The following is a 24946-nucleotide window of genomic DNA, read 5'->3' as shown; positions in this document are numbered from 1 at the left end:
CAAAGGACATCAGAAGAGACTGAGGTGCAAACAATGATGACATCCTAAATACGACCTTCAGGATTGTATATTCAAAACTGAACTATAAAGGGAGACATTAGCTAAACCACACAATGCAAGGCCAAAGTGTAATATAACCAGGATACCAGGGTTAGCAGCCCTGCTCTTATGATCAGAGCCATGGGATCTTTATTGACTAAGTCTCCAGTTTATCATGCCCCATGCAAAGAATGGCGCCTCCTACAGGACAGTGTTCACAGACATAGACAGTGCTCCCATACTGGGACTTTGGGTTGGAAATTCTTGACTGTATGGCAGACAAGTACAGATGGACAACAACAAGTCTTTTAAAAAAACATTGATCTGTGCACACAGAAGTATTTAACTACTTTTTTAGTGTACTCTCGAACACCAGTTTACGTCACTTTGTTTAACTTTGTGTTAGACACAGCACTGAAAGCACAGGATGCTGCAGAAATGTTATTCTGTAACAAAACTTTAACTTAAGTCAACCAGACAACATTTATATGCGTATGACCTACTGAACAGTTGTTTGTGGGAGAGAACGAATGCATTGTATTGCTAAAAAGGAACAAGACATAGAAATGGAAGTGCTGAGACATCATTGCTGGATGGCTTCCATCTAGCAAAAATAATGTAACCCTTAAAACTGCACATCCTAGTCATGTGTTGTCATGATTAGCTCCAGCTGCTTCGAGGCTCTACTCCTGTTCTGTCTCAGTGAGACAGTTCTTTGGAAGAACCTGCGCCCTGTTCTCAACAAACACAAAAAGACAACCCTAAAGCCCAATAAATCTCTCATTTGTTAAGATTAAGTTTATTAGGAAGAAAGTGCATGCAAAATTTGATTTGTCAAAATAAACAATTCCCAGAAGAAAAATCGTAACAGGATATTTTATTAAAAGCCTACAGTGTATTAATAATAAATTGTGTTTCTTGTTGGATTTCTCATATCAATCTCCAGGGGAAAGCGCAGTTTAATAGCGCTGACTTGACAGAGTCTACTTTGCTAAGGTATTAATTTCCTTGCATGCATGTGTCTCTTTTTCTCTCCATCTATCATTTTTAACCCAGTGCAAGATCTAAACATTTCTTGGTACGAGAAAACATTGCAGTAGACTGTTAATGCTCGCAGACAAGAACCACTTGTGATTTTCTCCATTTATTGAAAGAAAGGCACCTTTTTGAAATATGTGCATCAATGCATGCATTCAAAGCAATACAAATACATTAAGATGTGCTGAGTGTGAGAAAAGGGAAAGGATACTGATACCATATCCTTGAAAAATACTTTTAAAATAAACATGCTTTTACTTAGCTTAACATGTTGGTTAGACATATGTTAATGGTAACAAAACCCAGTTGATAGTTGCTGTATAAACCTATTTATCAGAAAACCATTAGCAGTAACAATGTGATGTAATACATATAGCTGCAATATTTATTCAGAATTTAAAATTCCAGATCATTTTCTGTTCCTGCATGGATATTTTCTGATTCTGCAAAATTCCTTTAAAGCTACAGTAGAATCTTAATTCACCTATACAGTACATGTATGTATTAAAAACAGAAAGAACAGCTAAATGAATAAAATAGGAATTAATTTTGTCCTCCAAAAGATACCACTCAGTTGCACCTTGAGATCAGAAACAAATTAATCGATTGTACAAAGAGACATGCACGCTGATTATATCGTCAACAAAATTCCATTATTATTCTGCTGCTGCATTCTTGTGATGACTACAAAATAAGTACAATCCTTCACCAGAGGGAGTTATCATCCCCTAGAGCTAAATGTTTACAGAAAAGCATAGCACTTGTCCGCACCATACTAGATCAAAGCGAGAAGCCAACTTATTAACTAATAATGATCATGCGTAAGATCTCCAAAAGCTGATCCCATGGTCGTTAGACGGCAAAATTCTTCTCCTGCTCCTCAGATTTGTATTTGATCACTGCCGATATGTTTTTAAATTGATCAATTTTCACCTACTGTATTCCCAACTTCATCTCACCATTCCAGTTTAAGTTGGGCTCTTGACCCGGGCTCTTGGATGCACAGTTTGCCTCCTCTTTGTTCCCACTTTCCACCCTCTTCCACACATCATGTCACCTATTCACTCTTTTTTAATGATTGCTATTGGCCTAATGTTTTCCAGAGGGACGATTTTTTTGAAGCCACAATTATACATCAGGTTGGTCTATTTTATTACCAGGATCAATGACTCGACGACCTTAACAAATCGAGTCACTCAGCAGCTTACTCTAAATTAATTCACTTTTCATTGGCATTAGACAAAGTTTAAATCACCACTCTTGAAATAATAACACAGCCAAAACCGCTAAAAGCCTGACTGAAAAGGTGGGGCAAAATGAAAATCAAAGAGTCTGCTTTTAAAAGATCTATGTACTGTAAAAATTCTGAAGTAACTCTGAGAAAGAAATGCCATATTTGATTTTGGTTTTACATAGTCTCTAGACATAAAAAAGGTATGTAGACTTGATCTTATGACAAGTGACAATAAAAAATAAATGACAAGCAATAAATACACCCTATTAGTTCGGCTGTAAGCTTACATTATTGGAATTCTGACACGAAGTGTGGTTTTTTAGTTCAACTAAATGACCTCACATACTGGATACACAGACAAAAAAGGGAAAAGTTCCAAAAGCAATAAGTCTTGCTGTCAAAAGCGATAAAATTAGACCTTATTTTTCATTGAAGCTTCTTGCCAACACCTTGTGTGTCTAAACTTTCACTATATGGGTACTTATCTATCAGGCTTTGCCCACACAGAAAGTCAAGGTTGATTGATTCAGATTCTCTATACAGTTTTACACCACAACCAACAGCAAATAAAACCTTTCAGGCAATAAAGCAATAGAAACTCAGAGATTGCAGAAATAAAAGGGCTAGGTAACAACTGTGTTCACTTTAAAATATCAGACAACACTGTAAATGACATGCTGTAAAACCAACGTTATTGTTAAGCTGCTTATGATGAGAAGGTGTTAAACGTTCAAATGGTAATACCACTATAAAGTGCATACTGTACATAAGCAGCCCACCTGAAGGTGTACTGGAAGTGGCGTATTTGACCATTTCCATGGTGAAATACCCTAATCCTGATGAGGTAAATAAAATTCCAAAATGTCTCCCTTAGGGAGAGGGTGTTATTTTATTTGTCACATTTTCTGCTCATTCACTGATCATCAAGTTATATATGGTTTCTGTGTAAATTGCACATTTCAAGTTTTTAATACCATGTCATTTACAATGTCTTTAAGCAGATACCAAGAATTATTAATTAAACTATTGAAACATGTAGTATGAATCTTATAACATGAATTATAAATTTGTGGGATCTTTGACACTACATTTCATTAACATGAACCATTAAGTGCAAATAAGAGAACTATTTTACACAGCACTTAAAATCAGTGTTTTTAATTCTTGAGAAACTTCCTTCTCCCTCCATTCTTCATACAGTATGAAAATGAAGCCGCTCATGCTTCTTCTTCACCACAACTTGGCTCTGACCTTTGGTGATTGAAAAGATATAGTTGTTCGATCTCTGTCACTGTAACTCATGCGCTGTTTTGCGGTCATAGGGGAACTAACATGGACTTGCATCCTAGTCTCCTGGAAGTTATCTCGTCACCCTAGAAGCAAAAGAGCTTCAAGAGTCGCGTTTTAGTCACTAGTTACTCCTCCTCCACTAGTTACAGTAGATACTGTATGCTGTGCGTTCAGCGTGTGGCACATTGTTTAGTGCCGAGGTTATTCGTATACAGCAGTACTCACTGCGGTCAGTGATGATGGAGCGGACCTCCTGATTGTTGGTCTTGTTTTTCAGGTTCTGTGCTGCCGTAATCAGATTCTCCAGCTGAGGGCGCCTCTGTTCAAGGTCCTGCAGTGTCGACTGGTGAGAAAGAAGGAGAGGAATGATATTCTTCAGTTAAGAGTTTTATTCTATTTTTTATTTTAATCTCAGTTCTCAGTTCTCGGCCCTTTTGTCTTGTCTAAATGTGTCTAAGTTCAATGCTGATCCTTAATAATGACTAATGTGAAAATGATGTAAATCGTGGTAACAAATGTTTTGATGAAACATTTAAACTCTGCAATCTTAGCTATGCCCTGCTGATTAGCCCTAATAAGGGTCAACTTGTTGTCCGTGGCTGCTGACCTACTGTACTTTACACATGCAATGTGGAATTAGAAATCTATTTCACAGCAACTGCATGCTCCTAAAAGTGTTCCTTGGGATATTTGTCTATAGCCGTATGATATACATATTTCGGACAAGGTTAAATTGCAGAGTCCAAAATAAGTGATTGAAAAAAAAAAGCAATTTCTGAAAAAATATTTCAAAAATATTTTTTAAAAGAGTTCTACACAGTGCTTAGAACTTGATGCACACAAGTTTGATGCTTGTGTGAATGGAAGGACAAGAGACCAACATGATGATGTCTTGCTTGGATAGGCCAAGGTTGCACAAGCCACCTCCTTGAGATTTGATATGTTTCACAAATTTGATTGCTCTGAGGTAGAGTTTACATGATTTAGTTGCTTACATTGTGGCACCTGACTTAATAATTAAAATATTTTAATTTAAATACATTCCCACTAGTTTAATCGCAGACTAATACACAAAAAATAACCATGCACAGCATGATCCACAATTCTTATCAGTTCTGGGGCTGTCTGTGCAATATTTTGCAAGTTGAATAACAATGTCTTATACTCCCCAAGTTTTAAACATAAATTTCAAAGAAAGCAAAAGGACATTGATTCGTCATTATAATGAATTATGGTTATTGCTCATCAAAGCAAAATGCATTTTCAAGTGTTTGTGTTTGAAGTGTTTCCTCACAATAGGCCCATTCTTCTTCACCCTGGGATGGAAAGAAAAATAACATAAAGGGCCTACCTTATTAAATGGGCAGTAACGTGATCATTAATCAAGAGACTTTAAAGCACGATCATTTTAACCCTCTATACATAAAGCTAGTGAAACAATAAAAGTGATAAACCATGTTTGTTTTACAAAAGAATATTGTGGCCAATATCTATTAACTTCAAACACACAAATATATGCACTTAGATTTTGAAATTCAGATTTAAAGCCCACAATCATTCATCTATACTAGAGAAATGTAACACCCAAAAATTATGTGAAGCAATATAAACATGAAGCAAAGATTTTCCTGTATATACAGGTCCATTGTGGAAGAAGAGTACCCATCTGACTAGAGAGAACAGTTCAAGTGTCTAACTTCCTTTGTAATGGTCTGATTTATGATAATCAGACACACATGGGAATAACAACCAAATACCAGATACTCCAACAACTAGTTTATTTTACTCTAGAGGTCTGACTAGTACTGTAGTATTTAAGGTATTTACTGTAGTCTGATGCTGGGAACATCATAATAAGGACACATGGCACCATCACAGTGGCTGGGCACAACATGACCTCCTGATCAAACATGGAGAAAACACTTTTTACATGTTTCAAATTTCTTTTTACATGGGGATGCTCTGAAATGCAGAGTCTGTTATGGGGTCGATACCAATTTAATTCCAATCCAGTATTTTAACAGCTTAAAGCAATTTTTAAATCTGAAAGCTGTTATCATTTAGATTGTGATTACAAAAATCTGGCAAAAAACTCAGAGGCCAAAGTGCTCTGGGACCAGGAACGGGAACCAATTATCTAAATTACTTAAATTTCAGTACTCATCTGCAACTGACACAATTACATTGTTCTAACCCTTTAAAAATGGTGTTTTAATGATGAGCATACAATAAGTTCAGTTGAAGAGGTCTCATCTATACTGATGCACAACCGAACACAAAAGTCTAAGCGGCTGACTGCACACCTACTGTACATAATCTTTTAAACATTTTCATTAGCAAGAAGATTTGAGTATTATTCTTGCCTTGGATGATAAAATATAGACCTTAAGGACTATGATTTCATAAGACTAGATGCTAAGGGTCTAGCTTCTGAGTTAAAAACACCAAAGTGATCTGGTCAAAAACCTATGTAATAGACACTCAAAAATGTTGGATTTTAATTCATGAAAGAACCCCAAAAAAAGATGTCCCACTTGAAAAATAAAGATGGCCTGATTGCTAGTGGTGCGACTGAGGCCGGTCTGCCTGTGAGAGAAGTTGCCAGGGGAATGGAAGGCTCTGCTTCAACAACCAGCCAGTTCAGAGCAACCAGGAAATGTTCTCTGTGTGGGAAAAGGCCATCTCCTGGAGGAAAAAGGGTGACCACGCTGGCATAGGACTATCACCTAATCTGATCTAATTGTGTACGTATTTGCAGACTGCAATGGTTACAGCCTAAGAATTTCAATGAAGAGATGACCCATGTATCAGCAGAACATTACAGCTCATGAAATGGAGCTGCATTTTCATCTGCATGCAAATGATTCTTCCGTTCAGAGGCCATCCCGAAATAACGTGGTGACAGCAGAGAGACACACTTGCCATCTGTGGTTATCAGAAAATCTGAGATGGCAGCAGAGAGTGGTGGAGTTTTTATTCACTGATGATTTGATTTTGCTCATAACAAAATGACAAATGTAAAGATGTTCTGCTGAGCGTTATTGCTGAAGTGGGGGTGATGTGGGAGATCTACTTTAACACAAGAAAATGCATATTGAGGACTTCATTGCAATTGCTGTTTAGTGATACATTGATAAAATGCTTGATCCCAGATGTTTTTATACATTCCAGCAAGCCAATGTGGAAGGATTTTCCAGCAGGACAGTCCAAGATCACACAGTGCTAGGATTACAATGACACAGCTCAAAGGAAACAATGTTGATGTCTTTTCGTTGCCAGATTTAGATAGCTTTGGACGGTCCTGCAATGGAGTACACTTTTAAAAATGCTTTAAGTCTCAGTACCAAACTGCATTGTCTGTGACTAAAGAATAATCTAAAATCTATGGAGCACATTGAAGAGTTATACAGTTGTTGTAGAGACATTTTTATAGCTCAGTAGATTTAAGTTCTTTTCACTGACTAACAAAAACTCAAGCAAGTCAATCCCCTCCACTTATGAGTTCATTTTAGTTAAAACCAGTGCAGGGTACTATTTTTTAAAAGAGTTTAAAAAGCTTTTAAAAATTCAAATCCAGTGATGATGCTCAACAGGGCAACAGGGCTTATCCCTGATGAAACGCACATTTTAGCTCATTCATAAAAAAGAAAAGGAAGGAAAAGTAATTAAACTTCAGTTTTATGGTGATGTTTCATAGGTCACAGTGTTTCCCAAGGCAGAAGCGCAAAGATAATTTGTTTGCAGCTGAATGCATGCTGGACCACTTTTGTTTCAGTGTGAAAGCAGACAGCAAAAGGACGCTGCTAATGAGCCGACACTGCTCTGCTCTGGCACAGCACACAGCAAATCTGAGCGTGAATCCACAGATGGCAGTGTGAAATGTCAGTCATTATTTGTATGTCTAGCACATCATATACATTTGCATAGCTATTTAGTATAACACACTTCCAAAGCAATTTTATGACACATTATGTATCCCAAGCTTGGCTGGTGATGAGGATCATGCTGGTATGTTTACAGTAGGTCTCAGTAAGCTTGTGTGGGCTTCTGCTGAACAACAACGTGCAGGAACAGAGTAGTGCAACTGAAGCGACTTTAAAAAAACAACAGCGACATTACAAATGTAAAGCTTTAAAGAAGACTTCAGACTGAAAGACTTTCTGATTTAATAATATGAGTGGGGAGCTGCGTCACTATGCAAGCTGCAAAGGAAAAAACAGAAATTAATTCCACTATAAAAAGTAGAGAGAAAGAAGGGAAAACTCCTTGTCACCAGAGCCATTGTATTTTTAGTTTTTCTACTTAATCTTTTAAGAACATATGCTCTGCTCTACCTCTGAATTCAGTCATTCATCAGAAAAAAACATAACATCCATTTAAGTGATAAAGAGTTTAAAAATTTCAGCGACTGAAATTAACCAAGCATTAACAGCATTAACCAAGAAAGCTTGTTTCACACTCATGATATAAAAAATGTCTTCCAGGAATTAGCTTTAAAAGCCAAGTTTCCACTTGTGTTTCCTGGGGTAGATGTTTCATTGTTGACATTGAAGACGTCCAGTGGGTAGACTTTGTAAATCTCTTTGAAAAGTTTTTATACTTGTATTCATATCTACTCGTATTCTTTTCTTTCGAGTTCTTCACATTGATTTTCCTTTCATTCTGACTTCCTTGTATCTGGTCTCTCTGTTCTGGACTATTTTCAGAACAGCAAGATACTTTTTTTAACCAATCCATCTCGTTAGGTGTTAAAAAGAAACTTGAGAGGCAACTTCAAGTAGGTTTCTTTTCACATTGCTTTCCAAAGGTAAATGATGGAGTGTTCCTGACTGAACAGCCGTTGCTGTTGTTGATCTTTTATTGAATTCGGAATTGCCAATTATTTTTGTCATACCCACCCGATCCACAACAGCCAATTAGTTGTGTATTTGTCACAACTTGGCTCTTTTTTACCTTGTTCACTCTATTGTCTCAGGTATTTTAGTGGTATAAAATATAGGAGATTGTCACACATAAATATTTATCATCCTTGAGATGTGGCCTTTTGATTTAATCTGGAACAGATGCTCTTCATAGGTGTTAGAAGAGGGAAGCAGAAGGGTGGGATGATATGATAAGTGATTTGGACTTGAAGATTTTTATCATGAAAAGAGCATTTGCATTGATGAGACAGTTCCTAAAGAGCTAAGGCTTTTGATTTAATGAAGCTTCCTCAGCTGCATGTCTTCAGCTGCCCTTTTGTGTGATTAAAAACCAGTAGGTGGGTTCTGATGCTCTGATGAAGCTCTATTTCCTTAGAAACATATTGGTCTGCTGCCCTTTGTGCAAATTGTTTAGGGAATGTCTGCAGTTTTTTATTAAGATAGTTGAGCTAAAAACTCCTCATTCCCTAAAAATAGTCAATACATGTATTGATAAAGGGTATAGTACATTTTGTTTGTCATTCAATTTCAAATAGTGCCTGTGAGATTGACTGCAGTCTCTCCAAAATCATTAATTTAAAAAAATCTCGTTGACCAAAACTGCACATTTCTAAATCTCGAGTTAAAACCATAGTGATTGATGAATCTGCACACTATTTAAATTTCAAATTAAATTTAAATTTGATTCGTCCCACTTCTGCCATCAGGGAGTTTTTCTCAGACAAAAATTCTCTAATTCTTCTTGGGACATTAAATAAGAAATGTATGCACTCTGGTACAAAGCTGCAAATTAGAGATATAAAGAGTCCCTGATTTTCATGTCATTGGAAGAAGTAGTTATTCCCTTGTGTTGCATAATGCAGAAACAGCAGAAAGAGAGAGGGAGAGAGAAACTTATTTGCTTTTTATTTGCAAGGGTAAAATGCAATCACAGAAGCTGAAAGATTAATTACGTCTGTACTTGCCATAATGATATGCTAATGAATTTCTGAACTGATGGAAATTGCGAGAATTTTATTGCTGTCCTGGAATATTTCATAAGTGTACAACATTATAAACATTTCTTATTAAGAAATCGGATGCAAAATAGATGCAGGGGAAGCAGGTCCATTTTGCATGAAAGTTTAATTCATTTGTGAAAGTTTCACATCAACTAGAACATCGGTGGGTTCTGAATAACTACAACAGTATATGTGATAATACTCCTAATTTACATTTTGGGATTAAAATGGCCTTTTTCATTTCCAAGCCAAAAAGTCAATTGCATGTGCTCTGCGCCCATCGGCTTGAAAAGGAAAGCTTTTCTTTTGTACCATGTACATGAATAAAATTAATGATTAAGATGTAGAGGGTGTCAGTTTCAAGATGAATTCCATAAAATGAATTTCATCTCATGAATAAGACACCATGCACATTCAAAACAGGGCAGGGCCACACATGCTGAATGTGATATAAACACCAAACTGGAATATTACAACTTCAAATAACGCACTTCACCAAAATAAAATACAACAGCAAAATACCCTGTTTTTGCATTTACTGCTTGAGTGGATGTACTGTAGTGTTTAATTAAATTTTTTTTTTTATTTGAAGGTACAATAGACATTGTCATTTTAGATGTAGGTATTGTGTATCTCGCTCACTGAGACTAAACAAGATCGGGAGCCGTGTAAAAATGTCTTGCTATTAATTTCTGTTATTAAATAAACTACTAACTATCATAGTTCAGATGGGTAGCTGCGTCAGCATGTGCACAGTAGTCTGTAAAGGAACACGTAATAGGTTTATTCCATGCTGAAAAGAGAAGAGAGAAAACACAACGTTTCGAATGTGAAGCCTTCTTCAGGTGTCAGGCTTCACTGTCAAAACATTGTTTTTTCTCTCCTCTCTTCTCTTTTCATCATGGAATAAACCTATTACTTGTTCCTTATTAACTATTGTTTCTACTGAGGGGAGTAGCGGGGCTGAATATAATTTTCTTTTTTTTCCTGTGTGCTAATACATAAATAATAAATCCAATTAGTTTTATACCTGTAGACATATTTTCCTTACTATTTAAACTTACAATTCTCATTTTGTGCTCCGTTTCAGATTGTCTTTGATAAAACACATATTGAACTGCCTTGTAAACTAGATGTGTTTATTTCATTTTCAACCTCATCAATACAATCAGTACAGTTCAAATTCAATCAAACAGAATGTGAGAAACCTCTGCTGGACTCCAGTACATTCTAGGAATAATGTTAAATGACTGACAATTTTAGGAGCTATCCCTTTCACAAGAGTGCAGTTGGTGTACACATTAATACACACACAACGTCAGATTAAAATGTATGCATCCTGAGGTCAAATGAGTACAAACAGATGTATCCGATAGACAGGCTGTGTCTGATAGAAGATCAGGGCATAATACGATATCCCCCAAAACAAAGGGATAATCTCCTGTAATGTTCTTACCCAATTCAGGCACTGACCTGATGAAATGAACTCAGAGGATACAAAAGCACAGCTGCTGCCTTGTTGTCTGATGTAAAAGAAAAAAATACCAATGACATCTGACCAATTCTGCTCTTTGCTTCTTTTTTTGTTGGAAAAGATCCCTGGCTGTCAGCAGACTGCTGCCTGCCTCTGGCTGTATTTTCAATGCTCTGTTCCACACAGGGACTGCTACTGTAGCAATCTAAACCTGCAGGTGATCATCACTGCACTCGGCGTTTTAATCATTCAACTCTCTTCTGTAAGGAGTCCCACAATTATCCTGTTATGGAAGCTCTCTTACTGTGTTAGTCTGGGCACTTGTTGAGTTCGTAATTTATTTCAAGGTACACTGTTGTTTTTTTAATGTTCTGATCGGCTCTGTCAATACGAAACACTTGGTAAAGTTCACAATGAATAACATAGGCTCCTTATTAAAATAGCTGGACAACAAAGAAGAACTCAAGAATTAAAGTGTCAGATTTCATCTGTTTGTGTATTTGTGCATTTAAAAATTTGTATAATTTAAATATTGTGCACTGCCAATGCTGTCTGCTATCAGCTTATAGATGGCTAGATCACATGAATATCCATTGTTTTAATTGATTGTTTTACTTAACAGGCCAAAGCCTTCATTTTCCCCACTGAGCTATATTGTATCACTGACTCCTATGAAATTCTAGGATCCCAGAGAGTATCACAAAAACAAGAAAACCAACCAAAATCCAAAAGGTACAGCGGGGCCAATCCATTCTTTCATTATTGTACATTATCTCAACAAGACAAGATCAATTCAGGGATCCTACTGAGAAGGTGAAGTCAAGGGCCACTTAACGTGTCCTGTTGTTTAAGAATAAATGGAGTGGCTCTCCCTCTGTGGAAACGAGTGTCAACACCTTGTGACTCCCAGCTCTGCTGAAACAAACATCTGGAAGAACCCCAATGAAAGGCTTCTATCTGTGTGGGAGTGCCAACATTTCTGTGCAATTGGGCTCTGCTCTCCTGTCTCTCTTGAGATCTCCGCTCTGATCTTTACCCCTCTGTTCATGAAAAAGTAAAAAGAGAGGTAATGTCCACAGAGAGGTATGTTCACGCCTGTATTAATGTGTTCTCACAGTGCCCTCCAAAAGATTTTTTGACAGCAAAGTCAAAAGTATCATTTTTGCTTGGTCATGGTCAAGAGTTTTGTATTTGTGATTATGAGATTAATATGAATAAGTACAATTTAATATATACTGTTTGTAATATGTTTGAGGAATTCTATACAGGCATTGGGTCATATTAGGCCAAAAACACAATTTGTGTTCAACCGAATGATTTGAAGTGACCATAAGTATTAGGATACATTCACTCATTTCAAATCGGAAAAGTCAGGACTTGATTACATATCTCTTTGAGGCAATAACTGTATTACAACCCACTGAGTTGACCAAACTCTGTTTAATCAGATACTTTGCTACAGCTACTTCGAGTGCTTTCCTCTTCTTGAGCTTTTCTCACTTCAATTTGTTCTTCACAGTGTAGCATGCCTGAACTGCATTTAAATATGAACACTGGCCTAGCTAGTATAGAGTTTCTACTTTTTTTTTCTGATTTAGTCCTTTAGTTATTGTCATATTGCTTGGTGAAGTGTCACCCAAAAGTATAGAAGCATTTTATTCACCTAAAAAAGGTTTTGTGTGATACTCTGAACCCATTCTGCTGTTGCCATAATTTGTTACATCATCACTACAGACAAGATGTGAGTTCGAGAGGTGGCCATATCTGCCCAGGCCAGGCCATGTGGCACAGATGAAGTGGTGTTCTGTGGAGTATCTGAAGGTCATTTTGTTCTCCACATTTTAACCTTTCATCCGTTTCAAAAAGGTTTACTATGCTCACCTGCACCTATTCATAACCATTTGTTCAAAAACTCTCTTGGCTCATCCTTGTACGTATTTTGGAAAGGGCACTGCACTATACAGTATATGCATCATTAAGTGCACAGATGTTCATCCCATGTACTTTACAAGGCTACACTGTCGACGTGTTTGAATAGCATAAGCTCCATTAGAATCAAATATCGGGTCCAAATGACTAACTAGCTGTCAGGATGGCCGAGTGGTCTAAGGCGCCAGACTCAAGGTTTCAATGCCTTCCGTGAGTGATGGGTGTTCTGGTCTCCAAATGGAGGCGTGGGTTCGAATCCCACTTCTGACAAGCATTTTGGGGGGCGGAGTGGTGGCTCTGTGGTTACGGATCTGCACCTGTGGCTGGAAAGTTGCTGGTTCAAATCCTGCAGCTAGCAGAGAAATCCTACTCTGTTGGGCCCCTGAGCAAGGCCCTTAACCCCAGCTGCTTCAGGGGCGCTGTATAAATGGCTGACCCTGCGCTCTGACCCCAAGCTTCTCTCCCTGTCTGTGTGTCTCATGGAGAGCAAGCTGGGGTATGGTTTATTCCTGCTGAAAGGAAAAGAAAAGGGATACAACGTTTCAGCTATGAAGCCTTTAGCCAAAATATTATGTCTCTTCTTTTCCTTTCATCATGGAATAAACCTGTTCCAAATAGACAGATGTTAATAATTAGCGGTTTAAGAAGGTGTTCGGACCAGTGACCATACAGTAATTATAACAGGAACCCTGCCATTATCTTCATGACTTGGGAAACAAATATGTGACTAACAAAATTTGTTCCAATTGAACAATCACACCTGGCATCAGAATATGAGGGTTAGATCAAGTTTTTGTCTCTTCTTTTTAAGACAAATGACATTATTTAAATTATTAAAATCACTACACACTACAGTTGTGGTATACCAGTAGGAAAACTGGAAAACATGTCAAAATAATGTTATAATGACAAGAGAAATAATCCTCAGCCTCCTGTATGTTGTTTTGGAAGAGTATTTAGATCCAATGGAATGCTTCCTTGCTGCCTTTCAGAAATTGCAAGGTTTCTGTAACTGTGTTTAACCAATATCACAGGCTTGTAGGGAGAGCGAGAAAGCACTAGGCAGTGATTCAGTGCCCTCTCACAGTCTTGTAATATAATGGCCATCCATTAGCTTGGTTTTGTTGAGTACCTGTGGTAATATCTTGGCACAGACAGAAAAAAATGAATATCGCAGCTAAAAAACAGTTTTATATGGTATGGTAAGATACAGGCCATTTATTTGAATGAGAATTAAGGATAAATATGAAAAAAATGTTTGATTTTCACTTCAAAGGGGTGAAAATGTGCACAATTTGAAAGTCAAAACTGTTATAGAAATATATAATTTAATGTAATAAATCTCTTTATCAGTCAAAACAGCTGAGTTAAAATTCAGTGTGCATTCTCCACTGTATCGACTTTCACAATTTAAACTTTCAAATCAATCAAACTTTCTTTGGTTTAGTTTCTTTTTAATGGAGGCAAGCTGTCATTCTCCTAAATCTGTTTTTATAATCTGATAATGCAAGGTCCCTATTCATTAAGTAGAGCAGTTTTCCTCAAAGGCTCATGTTGTGTTTTTTCCTACTCTTGGTCATATCTGTATCTATATCTCCTACTGTATGCTCCATTACCTCAGTACCAGCCAGGAGAATGTTTGCACATAATAGCATTTCATTCCTGATTGAATTTACACTAAGAGTGTTCCTCCCCAGCACATACACCATTTTTCACTTCAGTACTGCTCCAAAGCCTTTTAAGGAAAGGCAAATTCAATTTACAGTGTTGGAAGGCACAGTGTATTTGAGGATTTTAATGCCTTTCTTTTCATGCATTTATTCTACAAAATAGATCATCCTTGTTTGTAGTGTTCAACCAGAAGCTAGCAAGCAGCTGTAACAAAGGCAGAGCCACTGAAACAAAATATTTTTTCACCTGGAACAGTATTCTTTTCCATGCACTGTACAGCATGTACTGTGCATGCACATACTGTATGTACTGTACATAATAGCAGAAAAAAGTACTAAAACATCTCCAATCTTGAAAATCTTACTAGAATTGTACTTCTAGTAACTATGTGAACCATTAGCATATACAGTACGAAGATATGTTAAAACTTAATTTTCTAAAAATTGACAGTGAAAACTCTGTTACTTCTAATAAAAACTAAACTAAAGGCATGTTTACTGCTTTTTTGGAACTGTGAGGGAAATTTTAAAAGTTAAAATCCAGAATTACCCACGTCTTTTAATTGAGGAAAGTGAAACATTATAGGGTATGTCATGTTTGTGATATTTGTGACATCCGTGATGCAGTAGATTAGTGGATAAAGGTTATACGTCTGCTGTTAGCACTCATAAGCTAGGCTATTCCATTAAGAACATTTTAAGAAAAGTATTTCTCATAATATACTGTAGAACACAGCCACCCAATATTTTCCACTATGGAAATAAAAGTTTACATAGCTATGTAAACAACATATTGCTGAGACAGAAAGAGGCAAGCAAGAAAATGGGATAGTTTTCTAGACCAGTTATTGTCAACCCAGCACTCAACATGCCTAATTTCACATTAAATCTCACCTTATCAAAGAATGAAAAGAGGTACACGTTTAAAACGCTGATATGATTTGGAGAGCATCTCCCACCTTACTGTTGATTTATCACTCACATTACAGTGGAGAAAAAACCTTCAAATGCTGAGCAAAGCAAAATGAATATACAATATTAGGAAACTCATTTACATTTTCATAAGACATGCAAAAACAAGATAATAAATTGAGAACCTGACCCAAGAAAAATAGTTACAGACTTTAGGATTGCACAGCTTTGGTCTCAAAGACCTTCAGTTTAGCTTAAATAGGACTAAAGTTTCATACTGACTGTATACCAAAATTTGTTTATTAAGAACATGATTTCCATAAAACCAAAAAGATTATTTTGTACTTAGCCGTTTGATAATAAATAGTCTGGATTAACTTGACATTTCTTGGATAAAAACAAAAATAAGATTATAAATCTGAAGGTTTGAGATAGCCACGCTGAGCAAGAAGGAACAGATGAGAACAGATTAAAGTCCTACTCTAAAAAAAATAACCTAGAAATTATTCTCGTTTGAGAAGGCTTAAGAAAGTCATACTTCAGAAAAACACTGATAAACCAAATGAAGAAATACAGTAGTCTAGTACGGTCTATTTTATTTTTCATTTTAGAACCTTTGAGACAGAAAGAAAAGTGAAATGATACGCAATGTTTAAAGAGAGGGCATTTTGGTTTGAGGCTCTAATGAGGTTCAATTTCTACATCAAGTGTTCAATGTGACAAAATATCAGAAAGAAAGATAAACACACATATTACAGCAAACACTCTACGGAGGCTATCTTTCTTTTTGTAATCTTGGAAAGCAATAGTAAGATTGTGTTTGACTTAAAGTTGTGTCCATATTAATAGTGAACATGCAGCTGGAGACCAGGACACTGACACACTATTGCTTCCCCTCTGGAGAAAGAGTTTAAGGCAATTTTAGAATTGTATTGACGACAGACATTTTTAACTACAGAAAGAATTTCTGTGATTACAAAGGGCGTTTCCTTGTAAATGCAGAAATTACAGTAGCTGCAAAAACTTTTCTTTCAGCAAGGAGAATGATGAACCTATTCACAGTACTGGGAATCCAGAACACAAACAGACTGCTGAACTAGACAGTTTTTCTTCTCTGTGCTCCCTCCACTCCCTTTTTTTGCTAAGATGCCAAATAAAAGTTTCTGCTAAAAATAACAAATGATCTCATTATAGCCCTGTGCTGATTACACTAACAAGGTGGATTAAAATCCCCATTACCATTCACTGAAAATGCTTTTTTCCCTCCTGTGCTCTTCTGTGTTAGAGATAAAGCTATCTGTAGCCTGTAAATCACTAGGAAAGATCTGTGGCTCATCCAGAGACATTCTGCAGCATTAGCATTGCCTGTTTATATTGGGTCTTAGTGAGTTTCTTTGGAATGAGTATTTCTGAGAAAGACAGAAGCTACATCCTTACGGGGGCTCATGCATTATTTAAATTCTCCCATACTGTGATATGAGGGATTTGCACATTCTTTATGAGGTGACAATGGAAGATAAAAACAGGAAAACACTAAACTATAAAACAAAACATGCAGTAGGCTGGGAAGATCATAAACGTAGAATGTTTCAGCTATCTGCAATACAAATATTTTTACTTTTGATAGCAGAATAAATGCATACTACAAACTCAAGAAGGAGAAACAAGGAGCTTTTAGTTTCTTAGTGTTCCACATAGCAGCTCCACACTCTGAAGGTCTTTTCACCATAGCATCTGAGCTGCATCTCCATGTGAAGATCCTCCATTCTATGGAGGTTTTCTGTTTCAACTGTATCTTAATAATCAATCATTACTGCAAGATGTAACTGCACCAAAAAGACTTGTTGCACTCAACATGTGCCAAATGCGCTGTATGCTTCAGAGGGTATACAACAATAAATGTGCTGAACAACTAAAACATCAAAAAAGGCTGACAGATCAGGTGTTTAATTTCCAAAAGTCCCTTTTTATTTCTGGGAGCTTGGCCCAGGATTCCGCTCTGTAGCCGAGGCTGCCCAACTCCTGTTGATGGGCTGATTCCCCAGGGTTGAGATCCTCAGGCTGGACGCTGACCACCCCCACCTCTTGCTGCTGAAGTAGTCTGTTCAGACTTCGATCCAGATTAGTCTGGTTGCAGGACTTCACTCACAGCACTGCTTCCTCTGTAGTTGACTCCATGGTGACCTGGATTCCCTGAACTTTTTCTCTGTTGGCCTCTCTTCCCCACGGTTCTGTCCCACATCCAGGAGGCAGCTCCCATTGTCCAGCGCCCCAGGGCTCTGTCCGTGCAGCCCCTCACCTCCTTACCCAAAGCCTAGCCTTGTTAAGTTCAATTCTGTCCCTTACACATTTTCTTTTCTCTGTTCTCTTTTCGGCTGCACTCCTGGCTCCTCCTTGGGGCGGCTTCCTCTCTTGGTTCGGGCCCCTGTCTATTTCTCACCTTCCTGTCTCTCAAGCAGCTCTGTTAGCTTGGCCTCTCTGAGGATTCTTGTTCCTGGGTTCTGACTGGGACCGTTCCCACACCCGGGGCTCTGAGAGCTGAGAGGCATTCAGGACAGGTCCTTGCCTCTCATCCTTCGCAGATGTCTCCCCCAGTGGGTCCAGAGGATGCCTGGGCATCTGATTCTGTTCACACCCAGGAGCCTCAGTTAAAGAATGATACCCGGCAGAGCAAGATGACGGCGCATGCTTGGCCTGGTTTCGGTGAGATCCCTGCTTTCAGTAAGCCCCTGGGGCAAAGCACACCTGCGCCATGAGGAGACTTGTTTTCCTCTCCCGCGCATCGGCCGGTGGGTTTGCCGGCCTGCACCCCTGGCTAAGTGGAGGGCTGCCTACCAGATTTCTGTGGCCCCCTTTCCTTCTGGGGGCTTCGTAGCTGGCTCCGTACCAGAGCCGAGAGTCCCAGCTTCCAGTCGGTGGTCAGGGATGAGCAGTCTTCTTTGGGGCTGCCACTTTGCCTCTCTCTTTGGCTGCCAGGGATCCAGACATCTCCCGGACCGTTCTGCTCCACTAGATTCAGACTTTCTGGCTGACCGGCTGGGGCCTTGCTTGCTCTGCCGGCTGGATATTAAATATTCCATTATCTATGCTCCCAAGCTCCGGAACTTTTTGCCCAAGGATATCAGAGAGTCACCTTCTCTAAACCCCTTCAAATCCAACTCAAAACCTTCTTCTTCAGAAAAGCCTTTACTTAACTGGTTCCATTCTTCACCCCTCTGCTCTTCTTAGTACCACCTTCCACGGTCTCCTCTATTGTTATTGTTGTATTGTTGTAATTGTAATTGTGTCTTATCTTGTGAATTCTTCTTATTTATTGTTGTAGTCTTTTTATTTATTGTTATTGTCATCCTGTAAAGCGCTTTGAGAAGCCACCTTTAAAGGCGCTATATAAAATAAAGTTTATTATTATTATGATTATTATTATTATTATCGCCTGTCTGTTTTCACATTGCCTTTCTCCCGGGCATCCTAGGCCTCAATCAGTCGGGTTTCCGCCACTCTCCGGTCTCTTGTGCTTGGGTACGCGTCACCATCCTCGCGGCTGCAACTGGTCCCGCCATTCCACCCACATCTTCATGTTTACTTCACAACGTGTTAAATATGGAAAGATTCACAAGTTACAGCTACAGTATGGGCCCTCCTATTGAAAAACATTCTTTTGAACTTTAAAGAGAAACGGTACCTCACAGATATTGTGACAATTATGATGATGTAAACTGCTGTTGAAAACAAGAAAACCTTTTAAACTGCTACCTTTGAAAAGAAGTCAGATATAAAGATGATATAGTTTTAAAGTCTATTTTTTTTAATTGGCTTTTAGTTAATTTACTTTAAAAAATAAAATACCTTCAATGAAATAAATTAAGCTTGTTGATTGTTCTGGATTCTGCTTCTTGGCTTCACTTGAATTGTTTCTTTCATCTCCTCTTTCAGTGATTACATCTCGCCCCTATAGCTGTGCAACTCTTGGTTGCTTCTGAGTGAACAGTCTTGTCTGGTTTTATGTTCCATTTTTCCTTCTCTCAGCTTCTTCGATGTTGTGAGGCCTAATTTGTAATTTCTTATACTTCTGGATGATTTCTGTTAGTGATGCTAATGTGCTTTTCGTATTGTACAGAAAAGTGCCACTGTATAATTGGATGTTCCAGACTTGTTTCAGGCTTCACTCCCTTGTACTCTTTTATTCAAATAATTCAGAATTAAGTCTGACAGCAAATGCCACTGGACTTCTTTTTTAATAAAATGAAGGAACAAATCGAAATCAGACTTAAGAGTCTTGATCAAGAGCAAATGCTTCATAAAATTAGCTCACAGAGCTTGAAGCCATTTGTTCTTGTAAAGCACTAGCATACACTGAAAATGTTATATTGTCAGTGGCTTTTGAAATTAATTTTCAAATTGATCTTTTCTTCTTCAAATGAAAATGAAGAAAAAAAGAATGAAAATATGCAATATTAGCCAAATGACTGAAATGTTTTTCAAGACCAATTTATGTCACCAAGCCACCTTCTAGTGGGGAAAATTATCTACTTTTAATAAACAAAATAATAAAACAGAAAGAATGGGGCAAGTCCATTTTAGAAAGTAAAAAATTCTCATAACAGTACATGTTTAAAAAAATGTCATCATGAGAAGCTCTGAATGCCTAACCCAACAGGCAGAGGGATGAAATTGCTTGTGACAAATTTTCTTGTTCAAGAAGTCATTTACTGAAAAACAAGTCTAATATTGCAACTCCTAGCTTTTCTCAGTATGACATTATTGTTAATGCAGTGGCCTCTCCAATAGATCGGAGTTTAATAAAAAAGGACATGTTTGCTAACATCGAGATCTGCCACAATTCCCTTTTAAATAAAAACAAAATATTGCCTATAGCCCCGGCATCTTGCTTGCCTTAACTTATCTAAATGTCACAGCAAGACCTGTTCCATTTCATTGCTCTACTGTCTATCTCTGTAATCGGCTCTCCTGATATTTCAAATAATAAAAAACATTATGCCAAATGAATTAAACTTCACACTCTGTGATAATTTACATAGGGTTTCTATAGTTTGGCTAAAAAACATCTTTAAATGATCACTCTGCATACCCTCTTACTGATGTAATAATAGTTAAATATTATGATTCTTTAAATTGATATAGTGCTTTAAATATTCTGTATATAATGCTTAATGGTATGTATACTTATAAAAACACTTCACATTCAGATGTTGACTCATATCATCCACTATTGAATGGCAGCACCCATAGTTTTGTAATCTCTGGTAGTTTAAGGTTTAAAAAATTGGAAATCTGTACCTTAACTCACGCATAAGCTCAATACATTATAAATACATATGGGATATATTATATATATATAGTCTGAATTACATGTTTTTTTTTCTTGAGAAGCACTTAAGCTCAGCTACATTAAACAATGTGTTCTGCTTTATTATCTTATTTGATGGACCTTATCTGGTAGGTGGTACTACAACATCCAGATAAACTGTCTGCAAATCCTCATATTCAAATCTTCAGATTGTCAGCAGTTTCTCAACTCCACGAACCCACTACCCTGAGATTATGAGTCTCACGCTCTACCAACAGAGCTAGTTGGGGCCCATGAATATATGCTACTACTACATTAACAATAAAACTGGAAAAAAGTACAAAACAACACAATCACTAACAACATATCTAAAAGGACGCAGATGCTAAACTGAAGTAGTCGTAGGATGAAAAATGTTAAACTCCAAAACTCTCTAAAAAGTACAGCTTAACCACCATTACATTTTACACTTAATTAAGTGAACAACCACGAGCCAGCACGAGTGGTCCTGTACTAGCCACTTCTTGTTTACAAAACAAATAATAAGCTTGTCCTCATCTTATATTTAACCTCCCGATCTGACCAATAAGTACAGTTGGCAGTGTGGCACCATTCAATTTCTTTAGAACTAAATTGCTGGGCTGACCTGTTTAACAAATGTCTTTTCATTCTCCATGTTTTGAGAAGAGCCCCCCCCCCCTCTCCCTCTCAGCTCCATCCCAGGAAGGTGTTTCATCAATACTGCACTTAGGCAAAGTTCACCTGAAGGCTAATGATGTCTTTAACACTCCTCTTCACATCAATGAGACCAGGCTGGTGCCCATCACTTTGTCCTGATGAGCAAGTGCACAAAACCCCATTGAATTATCAGGCCTCATCCCTGCCCAGCTGCCCCGGAGAGCACACATTTTCATTTCTCATTTTATGTGCCACACTCTCTCAAGACTTTTTTGCAGTTTTAAACTGAGAAAAGAAAACATGGAGACATCCAAGAGCCCTACTGTTATTACTGTGGGCTGGCTTGGTACTGTACATGGGTCTCATTCCTGAGAAAGGAAGAGCTTTATTATGCAAGGCTACAACAAAAGCAATAAGAGCAGCAGATACCGAACACGTCTCCCCTAGATATATATCTTCTCATTTACACCGTATTATCTGTAAAGTGGAATGTACCATGTAAAATACAAGCATCTGACAATATTGATCATTGTTCACAAAAGAAACAACACACTGTAAACTGGGTCAAACATCAGTTCCATTTCAATCAGTCGTGTAAGGGAAAATATACTGTTCAAGACTGCCACAGAGAACAGTCCCTGTGGGTCTTTTTCTGGGGAGGGTGGCCAGTGCAATTTTATTTAGCTTCATATAAAGAAATTATGACTTGAATTAAAAAAACAACAAAAAAATCATGATGTTTCAGGTGCTGTGCTTCTCATCCTACTTGTTTCTTCAAAGCTTTGACAAATTCTGAAACTGAACCTGAAAGTCAATAATATACATGGCAATAAGAAAAGGAAATTAAGAGATATTTATGTAAGGCTTGGCATTTGTGAGTAATGAAAAATCTGCAAGGTAACTGTGCTGTTAGCAGATCTGAGCTTTGAAGAAAGCAAATGTATAGTCTGCCAGATTGGAGAAACAGACAGATGCAAGGCCTGTGATATAATGATCTGCAGCAATGCAGGTATTACTTACTAGTGATTAGATATTCATGGTATTCATACCTTCTGTTTGACAATCATGTCATTGATTTCTTCAAGGTCTCCCACAGTCACTATCTGGGTTCTGATCATGTGATCCAGAAGAGACAGCCAATCGGTGAGTTCAGCCCAAGCCTTATTGAAGTCAGCAAGGGCCGGTACCTCCATGAGCAGAGAAGATGGCATTTCCAGCTTAGAGACAACGGTTTCCTTGGTAACCAGGGTCTGTGTCACTACGGTAACTGTTTGACCTATAGAAGCAATTTGAAGGAAAGAATTAATTACATTAGGAAAGAACAGGTTACAAGTCATTTATATCCGTAATCACTTAGTTACCTTACTTGAAAGAGAACTATTAGAGATTGTCCGGGTTACACTGTTCTATCCATTAGCTACAATGGCCCATTACCTTCGGTAGGGTCTTTTAAAAATATTTTTTTTCAAATACGTTCTAATGTAAAAGAACAAGAATAAAAGAAAGTTATTTCACAGTGTTCATGCTCATTTAATGTGGGTATCAACATCGTGCTTTCATTAAAATAAATTCAAACCTTACATTTCCCCTCACGATTGCAGTGCAGATTTAAGCCCAAAAAGAACAAACAACTTTTTGCAAAGGTACTGTAGCTTTCTTTGTTTTATCTGGATTCTGCCCATTTAGGATGACCACACCCGAAAGCCGGAGAACGGTTTATTGTTCTCGTAAGATATTTGGCAAATGTGAAATAAGTAGCAGCCCTTTTGTTCTCCTCAAATAGACCATGTCATCAGAAAGAGCACCGTTTCTGTCTACAGTGATCAGCATAGAGCTTAACATCTGGCACAGCTTTTCATATGGCAGGTCTCTGCGCTTCTGATGTGCATTCAACGTCATAAAATATCACGGTTCAATGTATAATAACAGAAAGTAGAGGTGGAAAAAACTGCAATACTCAACAAAACATATTTGACAGGTTTGAAATGAGGTACTCCAGCAGTTTCAGGTGACTGAGTGCTGAGCCAATGAGAGATGAATGTCTGCAGTAAATACCAGGTACAAAAACAATTCAGTTTTGTAGTGCAACTTACTGTGTCAAATCTTTTCACAGCACATGCATGATATTAATGTACCTTTAATAGGCAATTCATCTGAGGTGCTTTTAATTACAGTGTTTCTTTCCAGTGTTTGAGTATTTCTTGTGTGGATACACATTTAGGCCACATCAACACATTTCATCGTTCTTCCAAGTCAAGACATTTAAACATAATGCATACAAATACATTGCACACAAAAAAGAGACATAGATATTTAGAGATGTTTGTGAATTCACAATGAATGCCAGCCGCGTTTTACATATGATCACCAATCACCAAGTCACTGATCACCAAGTAGTAAACAACTGTTCCATAACACTGGAAAATAAGTTTCATTATAGTTTTTACACTGGATTTTTCCATCAAAGCAATAAAACAATAAAAGTGGCTGGCATATATACACTATTTAATATTTTTTGAAAAACACTCTAAAGAAACTAAAGAAGACTCTAAAACTAAAGAAATTGTATTGAAATAAAAAAGGACAGTCTATTTGCATGTCTATCTGTGTTCAGCTCTGTGGAAGTTCCAGGCTTGGAATAAAACATGAGATTCCCCTTTTGAAAATGTGGAATGATGTTATATATTTTCATAATGCAGATGAGAGTGGTGTCTTGTTTTTAGCTTGTGTTGATGTTTCCTATTTGTACAAATCTGTAAAAACATTTAAGTCAACGACCTATGATTTGCATTTTTTATGCCAGCTAAATAAAGTCTTTGAAAAATAATTAGTCACATCCTGAATTGTAAAAATCACTCTCCTGACAACGATTTAAATGATATCCTTCTGTCAAAATGCCACTCTATCAATCCTCCCATCTGTTCTTTTAGAGAAACATAACTGCGTATACAGCACAACACAAGCGAGTCTCCTGTGTAAATAGGTGTTATCGACAAACTCTTCAAATGATATTAATACACCTGTTGGGTCTCAGAGGCCCAATGTCAATTTTAAGGCTCGTCTGTTTTTAATAATGCTCTCAGCTGGCACCACAGCACACGCTGAGGGTGACCTCCAGAGATATTCCCCGCCTATGTGCAGCTAGCAAATTGAATCTGAAAGCTTTATTAGACAAGTTTGTCTTTCAGCTTGTGTCTGTCAGCCTCAGTGCAAAATAAAACTTTGCACAAAACTGGGTCTTGACCTTGAAACATCTCCAATCAAACGGTGAGAGATTGAATTCAGAGTACCACCACAGGATGTTAAACAGGGAGCAATAAAAAAAAAGCATACTCCTGTTCTGCCAACACATTTTCATTATCCTGTGTGCCATCCCTCAGTGTTATTTCATTAAAATTTGTAATGAACTATAATGTAAGCTAATATGCCCAAAACAGACGTATATACGTAA

General features: G+C 37.5%; 1 protein-coding gene and 1 non-coding gene across 15 annotated transcripts in view; one reads left to right on the top strand and one right to left on the bottom strand.

The window, feature by feature from the left end:
- The window catches only part of dmd (dystrophin), a 726399-nt gene that overhangs the window by 200536 nt on the left and 500917 nt on the right, over nucleotides 1–24946 (bottom strand). For all 14 annotated transcript variants that reach the window (XM_015364174.2, XM_015364177.2, XM_015364182.2 and 11 more), the window contains 2 exons: nucleotides 22545–22771; nucleotides 3827–3944 (listed from right to left, as the gene is read on the bottom strand). In XM_015364174.2, the coding sequence (XP_015219660.1) occupies nucleotides 3827–3944; nucleotides 22545–22771 (345 nt within the window). The remainder of the gene's footprint in view (nucleotides 1–3826; nucleotides 3945–22544; nucleotides 22772–24946) is intronic.
- Nucleotides 13085–13197, top strand: trnal-caa (transfer RNA leucine (anticodon CAA)). Its single transcript has 2 exons — nucleotides 13085–13122; nucleotides 13152–13197. It is a non-coding gene; the product is annotated as a tRNA-Leu (tRNA).

Source organism: Lepisosteus oculatus, chromosome 15, assembly GCF_040954835.1.
Source record: "Lepisosteus oculatus isolate fLepOcu1 chromosome 15, fLepOcu1.hap2, whole genome shotgun sequence".
Classification (NCBI taxonomy): Eukaryota; Metazoa; Chordata; class Actinopteri; order Semionotiformes; family Lepisosteidae; genus Lepisosteus; species Lepisosteus oculatus.
The sequence above is the reverse complement of the archived record's forward strand: the minus strand, read 5'-3'. Positions and strand labels throughout refer to the sequence as shown.